The sequence below is a fragment of the Phaseolus vulgaris genome, chromosome 11, assembly GCF_000499845.2.
Source record: "Phaseolus vulgaris cultivar G19833 chromosome 11, P. vulgaris v2.0, whole genome shotgun sequence".
Lineage (NCBI taxonomy): Eukaryota > Viridiplantae > Streptophyta > Magnoliopsida > Fabales > Fabaceae > Phaseolus > Phaseolus vulgaris.
Window position 1 is genome coordinate 50,870,183 of NC_023749.2, and position 27,133 is coordinate 50,897,315.

General features: G+C 35.3%; 1 protein-coding gene and 2 pseudogenes across 1 annotated transcript; all 3 read right to left on the bottom strand.

The window, feature by feature from the left end:
• LOC137818891 (putative disease resistance RPP13-like protein 1) lies at nucleotides 1-5,687 on the bottom strand (annotated as a pseudogene).
• A 9,051-nt stretch (nucleotides 5,688-14,738) lies between these two features.
• Nucleotides 14,739-23,674, bottom strand: LOC137818905 (putative disease resistance RPP13-like protein 1). Its single transcript, XM_068622562.1, has 2 exons — nucleotides 19,929-23,674; nucleotides 14,739-14,994 (listed from the first exon to the last, which is right to left on the bottom strand). Exon 1 carries the CDS (start codon nucleotides 23,563-23,565, stop codon nucleotides 19,990-19,992), a length of 3,576 nt encoding a protein of 1,191 aa, XP_068478663.1. The 5' UTR covers nucleotides 23,566-23,674; the 3' UTR covers nucleotides 14,739-14,994; nucleotides 19,929-19,989.
• A 622-nt stretch (nucleotides 23,675-24,296) lies between these two features.
• The window catches only part of LOC137818898 (putative disease resistance RPP13-like protein 1), a 32,671-nt pseudogene continuing 29,834 nt past the window's right edge, over nucleotides 24,297-27,133 (bottom strand).

Sequence of the window (27,133 nt, forward strand, 5' to 3'; positions counted from 1 at the left end):
TGTTTAAAATATCATTTGAAATTTGTTTATCAGTCAAAAGAATAAAATTAATACGAAATACAAAGGGGTGCTTTACCCTAGTAGAAAGCAAGATGAGTAATCCCTTACTCTGATTACAATAAAAAGAACTCCCCTAATCTCATTCCTAACTGGTCTAAAATTTGGCCTAACCAGTTCCTCATGATAAAAACTGGTATGAAGGGCAGTAGCAAAAAACAAGAACCAAAAAATTGTGTTTATCTAAACAAGTTATACGCCTATGTTATGTTGGTAGCAAAATCATTGCCTCCTCATCCAGGTATAAATAATACAGAATGAACTATTTTGTTGATTTGGGTTATAATTGCCTGCAGAGTGCATCCCTCTGACTGTTTTCCTTGAGCCCAATTAACCACTAATGATATACAGTGCCAATGCCAACTTCTGATATCCCAACTAAAGATTCCAATTCTTGGCAATCTGTGAATTTGGTTGCTGCTTTAACTCAATACCTGGAACTGCATAACAACAAATAAAGAAACCCTTATGAACTGACATAACAGTAATGACAAAACAGTAGAGTGGAATCTTCAGAGTACAAGGATGAGTAAACTGCCATTACAGGGCTATGTATTGCAGGATGCCCACTTTAGCTATGCTATGGATGAATTTTTTTAAGAATAAAGAGATGAACAAGCACCCCAGAAGCAATAAATAGATAATGTTTACTGTATAAGCTAGACATCCTATTCCAGCTAGCACCTTGCTCGTATTGGAATGCTATAAGCACTGCAAACCGCAGCTACAGAACCATAAAAAATAGACCAACATATTGGTTATCTCTCCACCATCTCATTGACATTCCTTCTACCCAGCTTCTTAAAATTCTTGGCATATGGGAGTCCTAATTATAACTTCTAATGCAAAACATTGGATTAAGAATCCAGTCTACGAAAGAATAAGTAAAGGAATGCACCTTGTGCTTCATTCGAAACCAGGATTTGAGTTGAGCCTTCTGAAACACCTCCTCTGCATCTACTAGCCCTTTTTTGAATACAAAAGCACTTATCTAACCGTTTTCTTGCTATACAGTGACACGGCAACCATTGCGTTAATCAGATCTTCTGCTTCTTCACCTTCCAAACTGTAAATTTGCTGAACAAAAATATATAAAGATTCATAAATATATGAAAATCAAAATTAATGGGATAGGGGAGGATAAAAGAAGATGAATGAATACACTGTAAACAAAGTTCTAAACAAGCAAAGCAAGTCAAGAAAAATATGAGAAGGCTATAAAAAAATATAAAATTCAGTTACCTGTTCAGTGTTCTACTGATCACAAAAGTCAAGCCACCTAAATAGTTAGGAGCACCTTCAGGGATTTCCTCTCATTCAAATTCCATTATTTTTTTCAACGCATGCCCTCATTTCAATTAAGCCAATGGAAGCAGAAACTGAACCTGCACAATTTCAAACCTCACAGAAATATCTGCATTTGAAAAATGGGAAAAATCACAAAAAATAAAGGAAAATGAAATATACAACAGCATCACACTCACATTTTTCTCAGACTGGGGTTTATCCGAAGACAAGAATATCGATAATAAAACATTACAAAGACAAGAAGTTGATGCGTGGAGAAAGTGGTGAACTAGATACTAAAATATTTGCACTAAATAAGATTTTATTTGAAATGGTTCAAAGATAGTGTGGAGGATTGGCACCTGATGAAAATGTAGGCATGTGAGAATTCGTGTCTTAGGAATTTCCAATTTCTGCTTCGTCTTTTATGTTTACTTGTTCGCCATCAACCAGTATAGTTTTAATGTGAGCAATCTTTTTCCAGTCTTCACCTCCTTTCTTGCACCGTTGTTTGAGCAATGGGCAACATTCAATTTGGAGAGTTGAAATGGATTTGGGCAGACCCTCCTCTGGGAAGCATTGGAGTATTGGACAATTATGAATAACCAATTTCTGAAGAGAGGAGAGGTCAAAGAAATCCCTGTAGTTCAGTTTCTTAAGTTTTGGACAATCGTTTATGCGTAGCTCAGTAAGAGAGAAAGATAGAAAACCATTACATGGAAAACACTCCACTTCCTGTTTTTGAACAGACAAAAGTTCTATGGAAGGATCATTGGTTTCCGGAAGCCACTTCTTTAGTGAGGCAACAAGTTTGGAACATTTCAAGAAATACATTTCTTTTAGATTTGGTGGCAAACATCCCTCAGACAACTCCACTTCTGGACAATCATATATATACATAAATATAAGAGATGGAAGGAGGGCAGACATGCGTTTAGGCAATGATTTCAATTTATCCAATTTTTTAATCCAAATTCTCTCTATCTGCGGTGCAAATAATCCTTCATTGGGAAATAATTCAAATTCAGAGCATTTTTGAATTGTCAGAATCTTCAAATGACCATGAGGGTGTCCCTGTGATATCATTTGTAGGTTATGACATTCGTTAAAACAAAGTTGACGGAGTTTTGGAAATAAGTCTAGAGGGAAGATCGTGAGAGAGTCACAAGATTGATTGATATTCAATACTACAAGAAAATGGTAGTAATGGTTTATGGGAATGTTCATGCCCGAACAAGAATAAATATTCAAGGATTCAAGAGAAGTATCAGATACGAGGAGCCCTATCATATCAAATAGAGATGTCTTCGTCTTCACACCTTCAACTTCTACCACCCTTGGAGCTGAAGCCCCAAATTGTTCACACTGTCGAATACTTAGATTCTTTAAATGAGGAAGGTGCTCTGGCAAGTGCCCTTTGAGTTTGGGACATTTCCACAAAATAAGACTTTGAAGACTTGGAAACGCACCTGTTACGCATTGCCATTCTTCCCATTCCGTCATATCCTGAAAGTTCAACTTTTCCAAGGATGAAAAAGCAGAAGAGCTAAACCCGTAAAAATCAACATCTATCCTTACTATCTGACGAAGGCCGGTAATTTTCAAGTCCTTGAGAGATGTCAAAAGTCCAAGGGAAGGCAACCATTGACAATATTTACAGTTATTCAAGTTTAAGGACACCACATTCATTAGAAGTTTATGAGATAACCAATGTGGAAATTGTGTGCCATAATAGTTCAGGATTGAGAAATGCTCCAAATGTCTGGAAGGTTGCAGATTCTCAAGTACTTCTCTTTCTTTTATTGAATCCTCATTGTTTCGGTTTAAATTCCATTCTAAATTTAACCCCACAAGATATGTTTTATTCTTCAAATCAGCAGCCAATGCATCACAGGGACTCACGATATTTTCAAGATTTTGAATTGATAGCTTTCCATGAAGATCAAGTTGTCCTAGTTGTTGAATACTAAACTCATTACTACTTTTTCCAACCCTAAACCCACCCGTCCATACTTGAAGATTCTTCAACTTTCCTGAAAGCACTAGACCTTTTCTTAAGGTAGTTCCCCTAAGTTCAAGGCGACGCAAATTAGGAAGTTCATCCAAAGTCGAGGGCAATTCCTGCAAATTGAGACAAGTGTTTCAACACTTGCAAATTATAAAGTGAACATGTTGAGTCAGGAAGCCTCTTTATAATGGTACCTGAAACGTCTAATGAACGGAGATGTATAAGATCGGCTATAGTGTCAGGAACCTCTTCTATGTAAGTACAACTAGACAAAGATAAGAGTCGTAAGAACTTAAAGTTTGAGATCAACTCTTGTATTGATATCCCACAAGTCCTAAATGTGGAAAGAAATGTTCGTAGCCTTTTAGCATCACATACACTCCAATACTCATGACCTTCACTACGATTCATTATAGCTGAAAAGTGACGGGTTGCCTTTGGTACACTTCCTCGTCTATCAACACCCAACCTGTAGCAAATTTCGCCAGAAACATATTTTGCTAAATCATTCAGAAGGTCGTGCATCACAAAACATGGTTTGTTATGCATTATGTCTTTTGTAATTGAATGTTGAAAGAATGACCTTGATAATAGATCGTTGAAGTATTGTTCACCTACTTCTTCTGGAGACTTACTCTGTTGAGAGCATTGTAAAAAATTTTCAGCCATCCATGAGAGAATTAAGTTGTCCTTGTCAAACTTATGGCCTTTGGGAAATAACGCACAATAAGCGAAACATCTCTTAAGATGAGAAGGAAGATGGTAATAGCTCAATAACAAAGCAGGGATTATTTTACTATCTGCTATTGGTAAGTCCCATATGTTACTTCTCAGTACACCTTCCCACTCTGCAACAAATGACTTTGACTGTAAGAGACCTCCTACCGTTTCAAGGGCCAGAGGCAGTCCTTGACACTTTTCAACTATCTTCATGCCAATCTCCTTTAACTCAGAATTCAACTTAGAGTTGTCATCTTTCCCTACATGTTTAGCAAAAACTTGCCAGCTATGATCTTTTTGTAATTGCTTTAGTTGGTGTATATGGTTTGACTCTAAGGTAGAAGCAACTTTGTTACTACGTGTGGTCACGAGAATTTTACTTCCCTTAACTCCATATTTAAGAGGAGTTTGCAATGCTTTCCATTGGTCTCGGTCTTCATTCTAGACATCATCCAAAACCAGGAGAAACCTTTTTCCTTTCAACAATTCTTTCTTTCAATCGTCCCTGAACCATTTCTAGGTTTCTGCTATCATCAGTTGACTTATGAATTGCCTCAAGAATTGCTCTGGTTAACTTGAAAACATCAAATTCATCAGAAACGCAGACCCATGCTTTGATAGCAAATTTAGTCTCCATCATTGGGTCGTTGTATACATGTTGAGCAAGTGTGGTCTTACCCATCCCGCCCATAGCAACAGTAGAAACTATTGAAAGATGATTATGATTTCCATTATCTGATGTTAGCCAATTAACGATCTTTTCTTTGTCCTCATCTCTGCCATAAATAACGTCCTCAGCCACCAATGATGAGGATTCATTTCTTTTCCCTGACACATTATTACCCGACCCAGATCCAACACCACTAGAAATTTTGAAATCTTGAACAAGCTTTTGGTCTAAGAGAGATTCTAGATCTTCTAGGAGTTCTATCATATTGGATTCAAAACTGCTTACCTTGCTACCACTGCTCTGAAATTCAGATTTCAACTCACTTTTGAAGAATTCATAGTCTATTTGCTCCAACAGATCCTCCGCATTATACAACGCGTCTCTGACCTCATGAAGCCATTCTTTGACCAATGAATTAGTGAACTGTTTTTGTTCTGCATCATCAATCACAGCATTGATGTCCATCAGCTTCCTCTTCAACTTTTTCAGCATCCTCACATCCAGCTTTCTCCCACCAAAGTAGTCGAGAAGTTGATGAGAATCGAGCTTGTCAAACAGGACTTGGAGAACAGCACCAAAAAGAGCACCACCAAGAGTTTCTAAGACTGGCATGGTTTGAAGGGAAGGTTGGGAAAATAAAGAGAAGAAAGGGTTGTGAAAATTGGAAGTGCAGCTTAGTTATGTGAATGAAGGAGTGAGAAAAGTTAACGAGTGAGTCATAGTTGATTATTCCGACAGCACCAAGTGGGTTTCATAACATAATATTTTCTACCAACTTTAGTGAATTAGTCTTTTTCAAAGGCTAACTTTATGAATAAACACACCCAACCCACTTATAACATCTGACATGACTATGAAATGGATTCATTTCCCATTTTGTTCTTTCTTTTAGCAGAAGTGGTTCCTTATTAAGAATGAGTTTATGTGAATAAAGCAGTGATGGCCAAAACTATGAAATGTGATATCTATGAATTTAAATGACTAAGTGATGAATAAAATAAAACCGCAATGGTTCACCATCTTCCGTAATTTCAGGCATCACATCACAACGCGTGCTCACTTACTTGAAGATGGCGTTTGGCCAAAAAGCAAAAGGAAAAAAAGAAGAAAAATAGTATATGAAAGTTTGAAGTTACTATACCTCTCCCTAATCAAATGTACAAGAAATAAACATTAGTAAACATATAAACTACGTTTCATATGTTTCATAATTAATTTATATTATAATAGAAAATCATGCCTAATTTCATAAAAAAACAATTTAAAATAAAAATGAAAATAACCCCACATTACCATTATACTTTCGAAAAATTTGTTTGCGCTGCACTTGTTAAAGTCTTGTGTGAGAAGTATGCGATTGGATCATGTTGAAACATCCACATTTATCTCTATAAACTCTAGCTTTGTCATCACCACATTTAGTGTTTGCAAAAGCATCTCCTTGCCGTGAGCAATATAAATCAAACATTGGTCTTGGTGCTTAGTGTTCACCTTAGGTTTCTTTGTTTTCTCGCCGGTTGACCTCGATTGGACTGGATGGAGAGCTCCGCTTCTGATCTGTCTTCTCTTGATGCTTTGGAATGTGGCTCCATTGGGATAGAGGGGTTCTACGTGTTGATCACACTCTGACGATCAAGTCAGTGAGAGCATACAAAATAAGTAATCAGTTTCATTCTAAAGTACTCAGAAACAACATACCTTTATCGGGGGTCTCAAGCCTCTTTTATAGTTATCCCTTTAACAGCTTTCACTTACAAGAATATAATCTCAACTGAAAGCATATACAATAAAAAAATACTCTGCCTACGGGCACCTTGTCTCACGGTGCTAACAACAAAAGAGAATCCCGTACAACTTTATTCATGGGTGTTGACTACTTAATTAACAACTTTATTCATATATTCTATATTGCCGATCAAAAAAAAAAAATTCATATATTCTAACAACTTTTACATATATTAACATATATATTTGACTAACAGCTTTATATATACTAACATATATATTCAACTAACGGCTTTCATATTAACATATGACTAAACTCAATATTTTCCCTACTTTAATTATTCCTAACCGTGCTTATCATTAAAGTTGGGGCGAGCTCATGAACTGCTTTTGGGCCCAAAACTGAGCCGACCATATCCAAATGCCTGGACCGAAGTCCCGAGCACCCCTATCCAGTACATAAGCCATAGGCTCGAGCGGAGATTGACTTGCCGAAGAGGCTTTCTAGCATTCGATGGCTGATGCGACGTTTCCTCAGAAAGTAGGTGAGACGCGATTGCCAAAGCGACTCCTGATGGGACACCTTATTAGATTGAATATGCAGCGTCCACGTGGCGTGGCATCAACGATCGACATTTCCTATCGTTTCAACTTCTCCAAACTTTCAAAACATCCATTTCCCCTTTTCTTTCTCTACATCCGCTACAAAGCCATGTACTTTTAGGCCAAAAAGGACCTTTTAAAAGAAACCTCTTTCTATACCACCTGTGAATGTATTAGGGGTTTAAGAAAGAGTGGTTGCACCTTTGGTAAGAGGCACGATAGGTTTGTAAGAATAGCAGAGTGTAGGAAAGATGAGCCCGTATGTTGTGATGAATCCTCGGACCCCGAGGGTCCATTCTGTTTCTTTTATACTACCTTTTTTAAGAAAGTCCTTTTACGTCTTCCTTTGTCGATTTTTGAAAATGAATTGTTAACCGAGCTCAACGTAGCTCCTGCCCAGCTACAGCTAAATAGCTGGGGCATTCATTTGTGCCTTTACTATTTTGTGTTCACAACTCAGAATTTCGTCGACTGTGGAAGTTTTCCTTTACTTCTTTGAGGCCAAGCATTCAAGCTGCCAATTATGGATATCCTTCAACGGTGCCCCTGGAAGAGCTTTGCTCACACTCTTCCAGTCTTCTTACAAAAATTTCAAGGGCAAGTTCCTAAAAATCCGAGCTACCAAAGGAGATCAAATCCTTCTGGACGAGTTTCCTTTATACTGGACCCCTGAACCAAGATTCCAGAGTGCTCGACACCTGGACGACTTGTCCCAACGAGATCAGGGAGTATGCGAATTCTTAACGAACCTAAAGGTTGTTTTTGACACTTCCTTCCTCTTGAACAAAGAGTACCTTCCTGGTGTTTTGAAAGCCTAAACTGGTACTCCTCGTTTCATACCTTTGGTAACATAAACTCCATTACCGTGCTTAACCACTATTTTGCAGTAAGGATGTTATCCGACATCAGGAAATCGGAAATGGTTGAACGTATTAGAAAGATGAGAGTTGCTACCAGCCTTAGCAAGGATTCTCCAACTCAAAAAAGGAAGGCCATGATCGAGGTTGCTCCCACCCCATCCGATGAGGACGAGCACACCAATTCGGGCTTTGTTTTCAAGAGAAAAAGATGAGAAGTCGCTCCCCCCACTGAACACTCCAACTCAGATGGTCGAGCTCCACATCAGGAGTTTGTCACCATCCAAGAGTGTGAGGCTGAAAGCTCCCACATGAAGAGCTTATGGGATGCTGGTTTTGATGCTCTCGCTCACAATAGGCCTCATTTCTTATTCCTAAAGATAAAGCCATATTATCTGCTCAAGTTAAAGATCTCCTTCGTCACGATTCTTTGAAGTTGTTCAGTCAATCATTTGTCTTGGCTTGCTTGGCCGATGACAAAGCTCAAGATCGCCAACCGTCTGAAGAACGGAAATCCAAGGAGATGCTAGAGCTTCGCAAGAGGATAGACCACCTCAAAACAAAGAACAACCAACTCAAAAACTTGCGCAAGAAAGTTGAACATCTCTACACCGAGAAAACTCAAAGCCCTGCTCGAAGAGAGGAATAAGCTGCTACCTGAGATAGAAAATCTGAAGAAGGTGCCACCAAGAGAATCGAATCCCTCAAAGATGATGTTACCCGATCCTTCTTGGATGGCTTTGAGATGGCTTTGGAACAAGAAACCGTAGTACATCCAACCCTTAACCTCTCCGCCTTAGACCTGGGTAAAACCATGGTCGACGGCCAATTAAGGGAGGAGTAATTTGAACGTTTAATATTTTCCTTACCTTACCTTACCTTACAAACCGTGGTCTGTAATATGCTAACTTTCCTTACCATTTGAACACTTTATATTTTTATGAGTACTTTACTTATTGCCTCTTAATCACTTTAACATATACAACTATTTTAAAACCTTTACGAATGCATGTCACGATACTTAACTTATCATATAGCAAAGTTCGACTATCAATACACATTCGGATACTCTATTACTCTAATATACAAAATGACTTTATGTCAATAAAGGGTGATGACAAAAAAAGCAGTTGATGTTTATAATTACAATTTTATAGAAAAGAAAGTGATATATTTGCAAAACTATGAAATGTGATTTCTATAGCTACTTTTGTACCGCCCAGGTAGTCGGAATTGATGACGTGGCCGCAAGCAATAGTATAGGCGTGTTGAACGGGACACCTGGCTGGCAGAAGGGAAGGACGTCGGGGGGCTCGTGTGATCGCCAGTCGTTAAGTTGGCGTGTCCCGATCTCTAGCATACCTAAACCGACGGTCACCAAGTTTGTGTCGTAGTCGCCGGGTGTGAACCCAGGTGACAAGGCGATCGGAGATCGCCGAGAGGAGGACATCGCCGAAGGATCAGGAAAGCTTGTTCCAGGCTTTCGAAGCAAAGGATGAGGTCGTCAGATGGTCATTCCCTAGCTGGCCAGAGGTTGAGGTCGGGGAACAGCTTACCCGAGCATGCACAGTGAAGTAAGTAAAGTAGAATATAATGGCGGCCGGCGAGACCACAGGGAAGGTGTGTATGAAGACACCCGTACTCGCCACGCAGAAGAGATCGCGCTCCAAGGCAGTTATACGCTGAGTTGCTTCCTGCATAAGTAACTTAGTCGAAAAGCCTGAAGAGTAAGAGGTGACGCTCAAGTCAAGGATGCTCCAGATGGTGACACGTGTACAGCTGGATGCGAGCCACGTGTCCAGATGTGTAACTGTCAGGAGAGAGAAAGCGCACAAGTATACAAGGGATCCTAACGAACTTCTGAGGTACGCGCGTTTTAGAATACTTCTTTTACGCTTGCGAGAACTTGAGTACGCTGAGAGAGAACATTGCACGGTTCCTGAAGTTCTTAGTTTTCTCTTAGTATTTTGGTGGTTCAGTCGCTGACTTGGGCGTCGGAGCGTGATCGGCCGCAGCGGCGCCGTTCTGTCTTTTGCAGGTTCTTGAGGTGAATCAAGGCGAAGGACGGAAGCTAGCACGGTGCAAAGTCGATCCAGATTTGACGAGGCAAGGCTCTTGCGTTCTGGTCAACAGGCAGGATCATCAGGCGCCCACCGTGGGACTTGAACCCACGACCACAAGGTTAAGAGCCTGGGCGGTACTTTAATGCATTTAGTGAATTTGGATGGCTAACTGATGATTAAACTACTTTAATTCCCAGTGATGATGTGTGGTTATAGGTTGCTGTGAAGTATTTATAAAACATTCTATGCAACAGATTTTTACTATTAATTTTACATGATTAGCTCAAAATTATGGAAAATATTAATACTATAGTAAGCCTCAAGGAAATGCCTTTTTTCCTGTGATACAGTGAGCTTAGTGTTTGCAAAAGCATCTCCTTGCAGTGAGCAATATAAATCAAACATTGGTCTTTGTGCTTAGTGTTCACCTTAGGTTTCTTTGGAAGACAACTCTATTGTTTGTTTAATAATCCCAAACAATAAAGGACTTTTTCATCAGACATTTTACAAGTAATTTATTTTGCTGTTAAATTAGTGTGACCTCTGGCATTACCTCACCCAACAATATCCTCATAATTTGGTTTTTTTAATTAAATATGGAAAACAACATAGGTTTAAAATATGCAAAAATCAATGCCTCTTCATCCAGGTATAAATATTGCAGAATGGACTATTTTGTTGATTTGGGTTATAATTGCCTGCAGAGTGCCTCCCTCTGACTGTTTTCCTTGAGCCCAATTAAGTTTGCAGTGCAATTCCTTAACCACTAATGATAAACAGTGCCAATGCCAACTTCAGTTACCTGTTCAAATAGTTAGGAGCACCTTCAGGAACTTCCTCTCCTTCAAATTCCATTCTTTCTTTCAACGCATGCCCTCATTCTGGAAACACAAACTGAACCTGCACTCCAATTTCCAACCTCACAGAAATATCTGCATTTGAAAAAATGGAAAAAATCACAATAAATAAAATAAAATAAAACATAGAACAGCTTCACACTCACATTACAAAGACAGGGATATGGATAATAAAATATTACAAAGACAAGAAGTTGATGCGTGGAGAAAGTGACTAAGTAGAGATTAAAATATTTGCAGTAAATAAGATTGTATTTAAAATGGTTCAAAGATAGTGTGGACGATTGGCACCTCATGAAAATATAGGCATGTGAGAATTGGTGCCTTAGGAATTTCCAGTTTCTGCTTTGTCTTTTATGTTTACTTCTTCCATATCAAGCTATATATATATATATATAGTTTTAATGCAATCTTTTCCCAGTCTTCGCCCTCTTCTTTCTTGCACCGTTGTTTAAGCAACGGACACTGTGCAATATTAAGTACTGAAATGGATTCAGGCAGACCCTTCTCTGACAAGCATTGAAGTATTGGACAATTATGAATAACCAATGCCTTAAGAGAAGAGAGGTAACACAGACCCTGTAATCCAGTTTCTTAAGTTTTGGAAAATCATATATGTATAGAGTAATAAGAGAAAGTGGGAGCAAACCTTCACTCGGAAAACACTCCACATCCTCTTCTTTAGTACACAAACATTCTATGCAAGGGTTGGTTCCCAAGGCCCTTTAGTGAGGCAACAACTTTGGAACAACAGAAGAGACTCATTTTTTTAAGATTTGATGGCAAACATCTCTCAGAGAACTCTACTCCTGGACAATTATTTATATCCAGACGATTGAGAGATGGAAGGAGAGTCGACATGAGTTTAGACATTGATTTCAATTTCTCAAATTCTTCAATATGAAATGTCTTAATATATTTGTGGTTTGTCTGTGATATGAACAATCTTTTTCCTGTTGAAGGTAAGTATTATGTCAATGATTTATTTTGGACTTTGATTGTAGTTGTGAATGGTAATATTAAAGGACCTCAGGATGAAGACATTGAATCCAATGTAATGGAAATAATTGGATCAGATATTAAGTCACATACATTACATGCCCAACTGACCCAGCTGCAACACATTACATTTCGAGCTTCAAATTTTCAAGTGTACAAGTCTGCCCATGTTTGTATGTCTAAGGGGTTCGTTCACAACTTGCAGAATTTTGATTTCTTCCATATTCTATTTTTTCATAACTGCTTGTTTGTAAACAATGTAGAGAACTTTACATAGTAATGTGTGTTTTATTCTTGGTCATGTTTCTCAAGTCTGATGAAATTCACAGTTTGAGACTGCTTCTACATCTAATTATTTGTATATGCAGAACTGCTTTTGAGATTAAGTGGCATTTCTTCGTAGTTCTATCCGGTGATATTTAGTGATTGATCATTCAGTATAAAAAATAACTTGCTATTTTTTTTATCAGTCTAAAATAAAATAAATTAAACTGAACATTTCAGATGCTTCAACCATGAAACAGATAAAAAATATATATATACCAAAATACAAATCATCTACTTTCTTAAGGCTCTTCCCAGCTTAAAACCAAGCTGCAATCACTCATACAAAAAGAAACAAGAAAGAATCAAACTAAGAGTTATTCCTTCACCAATTTCTGCTGCATTTTGTATTTCTTTCTGCAGCTTTTCATACAGCTTTAGTGCAGGAGGTTAAGCTTGGTGAATCATTGGCTCCAAAAGAAAAGCCACGCTCACTGCTTAAAACTGCAGCTTGTCCGAGACCATACTATCAAAGCCTATACTAATGCGCATTGGCTTCTTCTGTTGTTGGTTTCTTCTAGTTTAAGATTTGAATCTTCTTCTCTTAAATTTCTTCCAGGATATAAGGCTTTGCTCAGCTGCCAAACACAGATCCGAAACCAGTGTGGTCAAATTATCCCCTGCTCCAGAAATAACTAGCTATATATAGTAACAGGAAATAAAAAATTTATTGATCTTACTGATTTATTTACTTTTAAAACTTGACCTATTTAATCTGACACTTAGCAGATATTGTCCATGATAATTTGTGAGGAACACAAACATGTTCCCTCTTGTCTGAGGCAGGCATTAGAATTTTCTTATTTGCTATGCTCACTATAAAAGGAAGGACAGGGAAAAATAAAAAATATCCTATAGTATTGATATATATAATAAAAGATGCTGAATGATTATAGAATATTCATATGGTGTTTCAAGTCTAAATAACTAACTACATGAGTAAATCTCAATCATTGATAACAATGATCCGTGTGATACTTACATTTAATCCTCTAATGTAAAATGTCTCCATCTTCACACCTTCAATTGGAAGGTGCTCTGGCAGGTGTCCTTTCAGTTTGGGACAATTAATTACAAAAGGACTTTGAAGTCTTGGAAAAGCACCTGTCATGTCATTCTTTCCATTCCTTCATATTAGTAAACCACAACGTTTCCAAAGGATGCAAATGTTTTTGAGTGTTCTGCATAAAGTAGTTGAGTTTGGATAATGTTCTGAAAATATCTCAACTCCTTATATTAAATCCAAGGAACCTTAATTATGTCTCAACTCTTAAATTAAAGCATTAATACGATATGTTTCTTTTTAATATATATGTCTATATAGAATTGAATTTAAAGTGTAATAAAATGAGAATATTTTAGAAAATAATATAAAATTCTTTATAAGAATTTAGATTTAAATTTATAAGAATAACTTTGATTTTTTTTAAAATGATAGAATTTCAAATTTTATATAAAAATATAAGAATTTTAAAATTTTGATAATTTATCATTTTGACATTGTTTTGTTCAAATCGTGAAAGTTGAGTTTTCTGTTAGACGGTACATTTTTAGTTATATTTTTTGTTTTTTTTTATCAATAAATAATTAAATGAATTAAAAAAGGGAACACTTGAGGTTTTGGTTTAGATAAGTTATAAGATTAAATGCAATTTTCTCACAATAACCTTCTCTGTTTATTCAGAGTTTCCTCAACAACAGGTGTTGCTAAGAAAAACTTGGTTATTTCAATGAGGAAGCAAACAAACTTAAAATAAATCTAAGAAAAACTTGATTATTTCAATGAGGAAGCAAACAAACTTAAAATAAATCAACCGTGAAATGAGAGGGTTAAAACTTGATAACATTATAACTAGAAAAACACATAATATTCCAGATCATGTTGAAAATAGGGGGATGATCAACCTAGTTGAAGTCTTCAAGATATTGTCACTCCCTAGCATAACAACAACATCTGACATGGTTGGTCTGTATGTTGCATTTTCTTGAACGCACAACAAAGCAATGTGTATGCACTTCTCAACTTCACTGCCTTTGAAGGATTTTTCCAGCATTGGATTCCAAACATTTTCGCTCACAAGTTCTTCAAGCCTACAAATATTTGTCATTAATTTGTGAATAATATTGTTCTGAACTCCAAAGTTGAAAACATCAGATTTCACTGAAAACAATCCTTGCATAGCGTACTCAGAGCCATATATCCACTAATTCAAAACAATAGAGCTTTGTTTATTTTATTTTTTTTTATCAGCAATGAATAAATAAAATTAAAGGGGATACTTCAGGGGTATCCCAACCCATATACAGTAACCAGAAGTGGACTTCCTATATCATCCACAAACGAAACTCTCCTTTATAGTTGGAGCAGACCAACCTTAAAGTGAGAAAACCATACCCAAAAAATAACCAACATCGGCGACCACCGACTACACATATGGAGAACGTCGTTTCATCAATCAGCGATCATGTTGACAGAACGTCGCTTCATCAACCTGCAATCATGTTGACCTTTGCATACCTACGGTGACCACCGACTACACACAATAGAGCTTTGTTAATTTTTTTCTCTGGAGTATGCATTCACAAGTCCTACTGATAAAATATGTTTGGTATAAGTAAAACTCACTAAGTGCTCATTACTCGCTTTGTATTTGCTTGGTTCTGTCCAATTTCAAATGCCCTTACCAATCCAAATTGCTAGCTTTGAGATCTCTATGAATTACTCTGAGTCGAGAGTCCTCATGAAGGTATAAAAGACCTCTTGCTATTCCACTGATAATGCTTAATCTTAGTTTCCAATCAAGTTGTTTTCTTTTCTCATCATCTGTCAACTCAAAAAGATAAAAGGGATTTGAACATTAGAAGCCATTTAGTAAAACACCAAATGCTAAGTATTTGCCTTACACAGGAAAAAACATACCAACAGATAATATAGCATTTCCCCCTTAAAAATATGACTTATAAGTTATAACATGGTATAACTTTAGTTTAGTTTCATGTTATGAAAGGAAAACAAAATGTATTAACCTCTTTGGGTATTTTGCATAATAATATATATGTACCAGAACGACAACTAACTAATTTATATTAGAGTGTAAGTTGGAAGTCTTTAATTTTGTAAAAATGGGTAAAAGAGCAAGGAGAAAAGATCCACATAAGTGTTGATTATATATATCTCTCTATTTGAAAATAACTAATTTATATTAGAGTGTAAGTTGGAAGTCTTTAATTTTGTAAAAATGGGTAAAAGAGAAAGGAGAAAAGATCCACCTAAGTGTTGTTTATATATAACTCTATTTGAAAATATTTTGAAGTCGAATAAAATTTTGTGAAAAACTTAGACAAAGAACTATTTTCAGATAGTTATAATTCTGAGTTTGAAAACCGAGTTCTTAGAACTTTCTTTTGTAATCTTGGAAAACATTGAGTTAATGAAGAAGTGCTCATCTAATTTGATTTCAGTTTAGGTGTAATAATTTGGGTGATATACTCTTCCTGTATTTTGGTTTTTAGGTAGATTGCAAGTGTTTATGTTGAATAGGGTGTTTAGTGTATGTTATGTAGTAGGGAGTTCTATGCCTTTTTTCCTAAAATTTCACGTAAAAATCTCGACTGAAATTGGGACAAAACGCGATAAATTTCAAGTCAAACGGATGAGTATTCGCTTGGGAAAAAATCATGCAGTTTTACACATAAACAAACCTTCCTTTCAGCCCTGGCAGCGATGAACAAAAAATTTGTTGAAATTTTGGGCTCAAATCTCAGCCAAAACTCAATAGACACAATGAGGAATGTCTGGTCAAAATTTCAGACCAAAATACCCAAGGAGTAAGGCGTAGTAAGTCTCAGACTGAGAGCAAACACAATTGGTTTTTTGAAAAATAAAACGTCCTGGCTTTTCTACACCGTATCTTCTTTTCGTGATTTGTTTATGGATGTGCCTCCTTAATTGGGTGCAAACAACATATGAAAGCACTTGTGTGAACTTTTTCAACGCAATACGGACCCAGAATCAAATTGTAGGAAATATGGCCAAATTTCCCAAGTTTTCGTAGAGAGCCTTGGTTTGCACAAAATTTTTGAAAAATTTTCCCGAAATAGTTTTTTCATGAAATTCCACGTAAGAATATCAAATGAATTTGGGACAAAATGCGACAAATTTCAGATCAAGTAGATGAATATTCACCTGTGAAAAAAATCAAGCAGTTTCACACACAAACGAACCTTCCTTTCAGCCCTTGCAGTGATGACCAAAAATTTTATTGCAAATCTTGTGGGACGAATTTGAAGCTCAAATCTCAGCCAAAACTCAATAGATACAATGACGAATGTCTGGTAAAAATTTCATACCAAAATACCCAAGCAGTAAAACGTAGTAAGTCTCAGACTGAGAGCAAACCAAACTAGTTTTCCAAAAACAAAATGTCCTGGCTTTTCTTCCCCGTATCTTCTTTTCGTGATTTGTTTATGGATGTGTCTCCTTACCTGCGTGCAAACAACACATCAAAGCACTTGTGTGAACTTTTCAACGCAATACGGACCCAGAATAAAATTGCAGAAAGTAGGGCCAAATTTCACAAGTTTTGGTATTGGTGAGTCTCGGTTTGCACAAAGATTGTTAAAAATTGTTTCGAAATAGTTTTTTCGTGAAATTCCACGTAAGAATCTCGACTTAATTTGGGACAATACGCGACAAATTTCAAGTCAAACGGATGAGTATTCGGTTCGGCTGGGAAAATATCAAGTAGTTTCACACACAAACGAACATTCCTTTCACCCCTGGCAATGATGAACAAAAAATTTATTGCATATCTTGTGGGACGAATTTTGGGCTCAAATCTCATCCAAAACTCAATAGACATAATGACGAATGTCTGGTAAAAATTTCAAACCAAAATACGCAAGGAGTAAGACGTTGTAAGTCTCAAACTGAGAGCCAACAAAACTGGTTTTCCGAAAAAAAAACGTCCTGGCTTTTCTTCCCCGTATCTTCTTTTCGTGATTTGTTTATGGACATGCCTCCTTACCTAGGTGTAAACAACATATGAAAGTACTTGTGTGAACTTTTTCAATGCAATACGGACCCAAAATAAAATTGCATAAAATAGGGCCAAATTTCACAAGGTTTCGTAAAGGATAGCCTTGGTTTGCTAAAATTTTCTGAAAAATTATCCCAAAATAGTTTTTTCTGAAATTCCACGTAAGAATCTCGACTGAATTTTGGACGAAACACGACAAATTTCAAGTCAAACGGATGAATATTCGTCTGGGAAAAAAATCAAGCAGTTTCACACATTAACGAACCTTCCTTTCTGCCCCGGCAGTGATGAACAAAAAATTTATTGCAAATCTTGTGGGACGAATTTGGGGCTCAAGTCTCAGCCAAAACTCAATAGACACAATGAAGAATGTCTCGTAAAAATTTCAAACCAAAATACCCAAGGAATAAAGGGCGTAGTAAGTCTCAGACTGAGAACAAACAAAATTGATTTTCCAAAAATAAAACATTCTGACTTTCCTTATATATCTCAATTCCAAGTAGTTGAGTTTGGATAATGTTTTGAAAATATCTCAACTCCTTATATTAAATCCAAGGAACCTTAATTTTGTCTGAACTCTCATATAAATTTTTAATCATAGTATAAATAATAAATCAATAAATATCTTAGATATACTAAAACCAAAATTCCTTAATGATACAGTTAAAGTTATGTTAAAATGGTGACGGAATTTATTTAAGGAGGACAAAATTTAAAGCATTAATACGATATGTTTCTTTTTAATATATATGTCTATATAGAATTGAATTTAAAGTGTAATAAAATGAGAATATTATAGAAAATAATATAAAATTCTTTAGTACAAATTAAATTTAAATTTATAAGAATAACTTTGATTTTTTTTTAAATGACAGAATTTCAAATTTTATATAGAATTTTAAAATTTTGATAATTTATCATTTTGACATTGTTTTGTTCAAATCATGAAAGTTGAGTTTTCTGTCAGACGGTATGTTTTTAGTTATATTTTTGTTTTTTTTATCAATAAAAAAATTAAATGAATTAAAAATGGGAGCACTTGACGTTTTGGTTTAGATAAGTTATAAGATTAAATGCAATTTTCTCACAATAACCTGCTCTGTTTATTCAGAGTTTCAGCCACAACAGATTAAAGGTGTTGCATAATAAAAACTTGATTATTTCAATGAGGAAGCAAACAAACTTAAAATAAATCAACCGTGAAATGAGAGGGTTAAAACTTGATAACATTAACTAAAAACACACATAATGTTCCAGATCATGTTGAAAATAGGGGGATGATCAACCTAGTTGAAGTCTTCAAGATATTGTCACTCCCTAGCATAACAACATCTGACATGGTTTGTCTGTATGTTGCATTTTCTTGAACACACAACAAAGCAATGAGTATGCACTTCTCAACTTCACTGCCTTTGAAGGATTTTTCCATCATTGGATCCATCAATTCCAAACATTTTCCCTCACACCATGTTCTCCAAGCCTACAAGTATTTTTCATTAATTTGTGAATAATATACCAGAGGGATGACTCACGTAAAAGAAGAGTTTGACCATGTTCTGACAGATATGGCTCACATTAAAGAAGAGTTTGACCATGTTCTGACAGATAGAATCTGTTGTTCTTTCTTCCTCAAATGGTTTCTAGAACTACAACTACAAAGCTGAAAACATCAGATTTCAATGAAAACAATCCTGCATAGCATACTTAGGAGCCATGTATGCATTAATTCAAAACAATAGAGCTTTGTTAATTGATCTGAAGTATGCATTCACAAGTCCTACTGATAAAATATGTTTGGTATAAGTAAAACTTACTAAGTGCTCATTACTGCCTTTGTATTTGCTGGTTCTGTGAAATTTCAATTGTTGCCAATCCAAATTGCTAGCTTTGAGATCTCTATGAAATACTCTGAGTTGAGAGTCTACATGAAGGTACAGAAGACCTCTTGCTATTCCATTGATAATGCTTAATCTTAGTTTCCATTATTTTCTTTTCTCACCATCTGTCAACTCAAGAAGGTAAAAGGGATTTCAACATTACAATTCATTAGCAGTTTTAAGAGTAGAAAGTTGAAAAAAAGGGTACAAATACAGTTTAGATGTTTTGTCTTTTCTAATCATTCAAATAAAAGTTGAAAAAAAAGATTTCTATGATTAGATAAACCTATTTTTCAAATTTTAACACTAATATTTCGTGTAAGCTCATTCCATTTTATTTACTGGTAATATATTAAAAATAATGTATAACCATTGACTTAATGAGAAGTGATTGGTTATTAGGTGTTTTTACACGTAAAATGGATGTAAGAATTGTTTCTAAAGTCAATTATTAATGATTGGTAATTTATTCTACCTAATTGACTAATAAAATCGATTGTTTAACTTAAAAATTGTTTTTAAAAAATCGAAGTTTAACTTAATGCACTACAAAAAAATCATGAAATAGAAATCAATTTTTAGATACCAAAATAATTAGTTGCAATAGTAACTAAATTAGAGACCATTTTAGAAACTAAACAAAAATTTGGTTTCTAAATTAGTTTCTATTATTGTTAAATAGTTTCTAAATTGGTATCTAACTAGCAACCAAGATTTTAACTACCAATTATTTAGTTTCTAAATAACATTAAGTGAAGAAAGTGGTGAACTAGAGATTAAAGTATTTGCACCAAATAAGATTGTATTTGAAATGCTTAAAAGATAGTGTGGAGAATTGGCACCTGATGAAAATGTAGGCATATGAGAATTGGTGCCTTAGGAATTTCTAATTTGTGCTTCATCTTATATGTTTACTGCTTCCATATCAAGCCATATAGTTTTAATGTGAGCAATCTTTTCCCAATCTTCCCCTTCTTCTTTCTTGCACCGCTGTTTGAGCAACGGACAGTTTGTAATATCGAGTTGTAAAATGGATTCCGGCAAACCCTCCCCTGGCAAGCGTTGGAGCATTGGACAGTTACTGAGCAACAATTTTTGAAGAGATGAGAGGTGATAGAGACCCCTATAGTTCAGTTTCTTAAGATTTGGACAATCTTTTATGTGTAGCCGAGTAAGGGAGACTGGGAGCAAACCTTCATCCGGAAAGCACTCCACATCCTCTTTTTGAATAGACAAGGATTCTATAGAAGGGTTGGTTCCCCAAACCCCCTTCTTTAGTGAGGCAACAACTTTGGAGCAATTTAAGAGATGGATGTGTTTTAGATTTAATGGCAGACATTCGTCAGATAACTCCACTCCTGGACAATTATTTATCTTCAGATAATTAAGAGATAAAAGGAGGGAAGACATGCATTTAGGCATTGATTTCAATTTCTCCAATCCTTCAATAAAAAATGTCTCTAGCTGAGGTGCAAATAATCCTTCATCGGGAAATAATTCAAATTCAGAGCATTTTCGAATTCTCAGACTCTTCAAATGACGATGAGGGTGTCCCTGTGATATTATCTGTAGGTTATGACAGTTGCGTAAATCAAGCTTGCGGAGTTTTGGGAATAAGTCTAGAGGGAAGTTCGCTAGAGAGTCACAACATTGAATGACATTTAATTCTACAAGGGAATTGTAGCAATGGTTTATGGGAATATCCATGCTTGGACAAGAATCAATACACAAGGATTCAAGAGGAGGATCAGATACGAGGAGTCCTGATATATTAAATGAAGATGTCTCCATCTTCACACCTTCAATTTCTACCGTCTTGGGAGTCGAAGTCACAAGTTGTTCACACCGCTCAATAAATAGAAACCTTAAACGAGGAAGGTGCTCTGGCAAGTGCCCTTTCAGTTTAGGACAATTCGTCACCCAAAGTTCTTTAAGACTTGGAAAAGCACCCGCCATGCATTGCCATTCTTCCCATTCCTGCATATCAGTAAACTTCAACATTTCCAAGGATGCAAATGCAGAACAGCTATTCCCGTAAAAATCAGCATCTATTCTCACTATCTCATGAAGGCCGTCAATTTCCAAGTACTTGAGAAATGTCAAAAGTCCAAGGGAAGGCAACCATTGACAATATTTACAATAGTATAACTCTAAGGACACCATATTGAATATAAATTTTTCAGATAACCAACCTGGAAATTGTGTGCCACAATAGTTAAAGATTGACAACTGCTTCAAATGTCTAAAAGGTTGCAGATTCTCTAGTACTTCTCTTTCTTTTATTGATTCTTCATTCTTTCGTTCCAAATCCCATCTTAAATCTAGCCCCACAAGATGTGTTTTGTTCTTCAAATCTGCTGCTAATGAATCATATGGATTCACAACATTTTCAAGATTTGAAAGTGATAGATTTCCATGAAGATCAAGTTGTCCTAGTTGTTGAATACTGAACTCACTACTACTTTTGCCAACTTCAAACCCACCTGTCCATACTTGAAGATTCTTCAACTTCTCTAAAAGCACTGAAACCTTTCTTAAAGTAGTTCCCTTAAATTCAAGGCGGCGCAACTTAGTGAGCTCATGCAAAGTCGAGGGCAGCTCCCTCAAAAGGTTACAATTGTTGAGCTTTAACACTTGCAAGTTATAGAGTGAACATATTGAGTCGGGAAGTCTCTCTACGTATGTGTATGAAAGGTCTAATGAACGGAGATGTATAAGATCGACTATAGTGTCAGGCACCTCTTTTATGTTATGACAAGAAGACAAAGATAAAAGTCGTAAGAACTTAAAGTTGGAGATCAATTCTTGTATTGACATCCCACAATTGCTAGATATGGACAAAAATGTTCGTAGCCTTTTAGCATCACGTAAACTCCTATACTCGTCACATTCAACATGATTTTTTACCATTGAAAAGTGACGAGTAGTCTTTGGTACACTCCCTGGTCTATCAACACCCAACATGTAGCACATTTCACCAGAAACATATTTTGCTAAATCATTCAGAAGGTCGTGCATCACAAAAATTGTTTTGTTGTACCAAATTGACTGTTGAAAGAATGACCTTGAGAATAGATCATTGAAATATTGTTCACCTACTTTTTCGGGAGACTTACTCTGCTTAGAGGATTGTAGAAAATTTTCAGCCATCCATGAGAGAATTAACTCCTCCTTGTCAAACATATGATCTTTAGGAAATAACGCACAATAAGCAAAACATCTCTTAAGATGAGAAGGGAGATGGCAATAACTCAACAACAAAGCAGGGATGATTTTACTATTTTCTATCGGTAAGTCCCACATGTTGCTTCTCAGTACACCTTCCCACTCTACAGTAGATGACTTTGACTGTAATAGAGATCCTACCGTTTCAAGGGCCAAAGGCAGTCCTTGGCATTTTCCAGCTATCTTCATTCCAATCTCTTTCAACTCAGAATTCAACTTAGAGTCGTCATCTTGCACTGCATGTTTAGCAAAAACTTGCCAACTGTCATGTTCTTGTAATTGCTTTAGTTGGTGTATATTGTTTGACTCTAAGGTAGAAGCAACTTTGTTACTACGTGTTGTAACAAGAATTTTACTTCCCTTAGTCCCATATTTAAGAGGAGTTTGCAATGATTTCCATTGTTCTCGGTCTTCATTCCACACATCATCCAGAACGAGGAGAAACTTACTTCCTGTCAAAGATTCTTTCAATCGTCCTTGAACCATTTCTAGGTTTCTGCTATCATCAGTTGACTTATGAATTGTCTCAAGAATTGCTCTGCTTAACTTGAAAACATCGAATTCATCAGAAACGCAGACCCAGACTTTGATAGCAAATATATCCTTTATCATTGGGTCATTGTATGCATGTTGAGCAAGTGTGGTCTTACCCATGCCGCCCATACCCACGATAGAAAGTATTGAAAGCTGGTTCTGATTTCCATTGTCTGATGTCAGCCAATTAAGGATAACTTGTTTGTCCTCATCTCTGCCATAAATAACCTCTTGAGCCACCAATGATGAGGATTCATTTCTTTTCCCTGAGACGTTATTAGCCAACCCAGATCCAAAACCACTAGAAATTTTGAAATCTTGAACAATCTTTTGGTTTAAGAGAGATTCTAGTTCATCTAGGAGTTCTAACATCTCAGATTCAAAACTGCTTACCTTGCTAGCACTGCTCTGGAATTTAGCTTTCAACTGAGTTTTGGAGAATTCATAGTCTATTTGCTCCAACAGATCCTCCGCATCATACAATGCATCTCTAACCTCATGAAGCCATTCTCTGACCAATGAATTAGTGAACTGTTTTTGTTCTGCATCATCAATCACAGCATTGATGTCCATCAGCTTCCTCTTCAACTTTTTCAGCAGCCTCACATCGAGCTTTCTCGCACGAAAGTAGTGGAGAAGTTGATGAGAATCAAGCTTGTGAAACAGGAGCTGGAGAACAGCACCAAAAAAAGCACCACCAAGTGTTTCAAGGACTGGCATGGTTGGAAAGGAAGTGGCCAAATGAAAGAGAAGAAAGGATTGTGAAAGTTGGAGTGAAGGTGAGATTTATTTTCTTCACGATGGCTTCACTTGAATCCTTGTTTTTGACTCTTCTGGACCACACAAATACGATCACGTGTGTAAAGTAGTTGAGTTTCGATAATGTTCTGAAAATATCTGAACTCCTTATAATAAATCCAATTTTTCTTTTATTTAGACAGTGACAGTGTTGAATCAGTCATGATTCTATTACTCTAGCTAGCTCAAATTTATTTAGAAAAGTTAAGCATAGTATAAAATAATAAATCAATAAATATCTTAGATATACTAAAATCAAAATTCCTTATTGATACAGTTAAAGTTATATTAAAATGATGATGGAATTTATTCAAGGAGGATAAAATTTAAAGCATTAATACGATATTTTTTCATTTTAATATATATGTATATATATAATTGAATTTATTCATAAAGTGTAATAAAATGAACAAATTTTAGAAAATAATATAAATTTATCATTTTGACACTGTTTTGTTCAAATCATGAAAGTTGAATTTAATTTAATTTTTTTTTTTTTGGTTTAGATCAGTTAAGATTAAATGCAATTTTCTCACAATGACCTGCTCTGTTTATTCAGAATTTCCTCCACAACAGATTAAAGGGGTTGCATAAGAAAAACTTGATTATTTCAATGAGGAAACAAACAAACTTAAAATAAATCAACCGTGAAATGAGAGGGTTAAAACTTGATAACATTATAACTAGAAAAACACATAATATTCCAGATCATGTTGAAAATAGGGGGATAATCAACCTAGTTGAATTCTTCAAGATATTGTCACTCCCTAGCATAACATAATCTGACATGGTTGGTTTGTATGTTGCATTTTCTTGAACGCACAACAAAGCAATATGTATCACTGCCTTTAAAGGATTTTTCTAGCATTGGATCCATCAATTCCAAACATTTTCTCTCACACCATGTTTTCCAAGCCTACAAGTATTTGTCATTAATTTGTGCATAATACTGTCATACTTCAGTCTGCTAGTATTGTTGATATTTGGTTAATCAGACCAGAGGGATGACTCACACATAAAAGAAGAGTTTGACCACGTTCTGACAGATAGAATTCGTTGTTCTTTCTTCCACAAATGATTTGTAGAACTAGAACTCCAAAGCTGAAAACATCATATTTCACTGAAAACAATCCTTGCATAGCGTACTCAGGAGCCATGTATCCACTAATTCAAAACAATAGAGCTTTCTTAATTTCTCTTGTTATAAAAATTTGAACTATCACTACAAGAAAATCATCAAATAGAAACCAATTTTTAGAAACTAAAATAATTAGTTGCAATAGTAATTAAATTAGAGACCATTTTAGAAACTAAAAAAGAAAATGGTTTCTAAATTAGTTTCTATTATTTTCTATTAATGTTAAATAGTTTCTAAATTGGTATCTAATTAGCCACCAAGGTTTTTGCTACCAAATTTAGAAACTAAATAATTGGTAGTTAAAACTTTAGTTGCTAATTAGATACCAATTTAGAAACTATTTAACAATAATAAAAAAATAATAGAAACTAATTTAGAAACCAATTTTTTTTTAGTTTCTAAAATGGTCTCTATTTTAGTTTCTATTGTAACTAATTATTTTGGTCTCTAAAAATTGGTTTTTATTTCATGATTTTCTTGTAGTGTATGCATTCACAAGTCATACTGATAAGATATGTTTGGTATAAGTAAAACTTACTAAGTGCTCATTACTCGCTTTGTATTTGCTAGTTCTGTCCAATTTCAAATGCCCTTGCCAATCCAAATTGCTAGCTTTGAGTCTGAGTCGAGAGTCCTCATGAAGGTACAGAAGATCTCTTGCTATTCCATTGATAATGCTTAATCTTAGTTTCCATTGTTTTCTTTTCTCATCATCTGTCAACTCAAGAAGGTAAAAGAGATTTGAACATTACAAGTCATTAGCAGTTTTAAGAGTACAAAGTTGAAAAAAAGGGTACAAATACAGTTTAGATGTTTTGTCTTTTCTAATCATTCAAATAAAAGTCGAAAAAAAAAAGATTTTTATGATTAGATAAACCTATTTTTCAAATTTTAACACTAATAATTCGTGTAAGCTCATTCCATTTTATTTACTGGTAATATATTAAAAAAAATGTACAACCATAGACTTAATGAGAAGTGATTGGTTATTAGGTGTTTTTACACGTAAAATGGATGTAATAATTGTTTTTAAAGTCAATTATTTATGATTGGTAATTTATTCTACCTAATTGACTAATAAAATCGATTGTTTAATTTAAAAATTGTTTTTAAAAAATCGATTGTTTAACTTAATGCAATGGTAAATTTTTCAACTTGTATTTCGTCTTATATCTTTACTCGCTTACCATCAAGCTATCCATATAGTTTTAATGTGAGCAATCTTTTCTCAGTCTTCGTCTTCTTCTTTCTTGCACCGTTGTGTTGTTTGAGCAAAGGACACTCTGTAATGTTAAGTACTGAAATTGATTCAGGCAGACCCTCCTCTGATGAACATTGAAGTATTAAGCAGTTATGAATAAAAAAATTGTCAGATATCTATCATAGCAGTCAACATGACTTTTATTTCAAACAAAGCATTAAAATCTAATATATTTTGTAGTTGTTAATAAATTTCAATAATTATATTTTAAGACATTCCTACTGCATTGTGGTTTTTCAAACAAATTAAAAGATTTAAAACATAGATTGTCTGACATAAACCATTTAACACGTAAGAGATGATAGCATAGAAATGATTAGATCATCCGCAAGTTCCTCTTTCAACAAATCCAATAGCAAAACAAGTCAAATGAAAATAATCTAAATGTCACATTGCTCCAAATGTTTTTCCCAATCAACTCTTGAGAGTATTTCTTCTCTCTTCAGCATCTAATTAACTCAATATCACATGAATTTTCATACTTCAACAAATGAAATGACAGTTTCAAAAATTATATAAAAATTTCTAGTAATAAAATAAGAGAGGATACTATACCATTTAAGCACTTCTTAGACGTAAAACTTATTATTATTTTATTGCAAGGGAATTCTACCAGATGGAAGAGAAGTTGCAGTGAAAAGGCTCTCAAAAGCTTCTAGTCAAGGCTCAGAGGAGTTTAAGAATCTATAAATATAACAAATAGAAGGCACTTCCAGGGTAAGTTTTAAAAAAAATTCAAAAAGAAAAAAAATTCAAATTTTAACTAAAAATAGCAAGCTGAAACTCATTCTGGGAGTGACAAGTAGCACTCTATATGACTTACACGTGTCCAAAATCCCATTTCTTTAAATACTATCTTTCTTTATAAACCCTTTCAGCCTTTCTCTCTCCTATTACTCAACTTCTCCGATCTCTCTTGGTTTCTTCTTCTCTGCGTTTCCTTTATTCTTCATTTCTGGGTTCTTCATTTCAGCCTTCTCCTTCTCCAAGTGACTATTTCTTCATCTCATTTACGATTTCTTTGTTCCACCGCATAAACATGAAAACTTATTTTGTTTTTCTTATCAAAGTTTCGTTCTTTTCATGTTTAG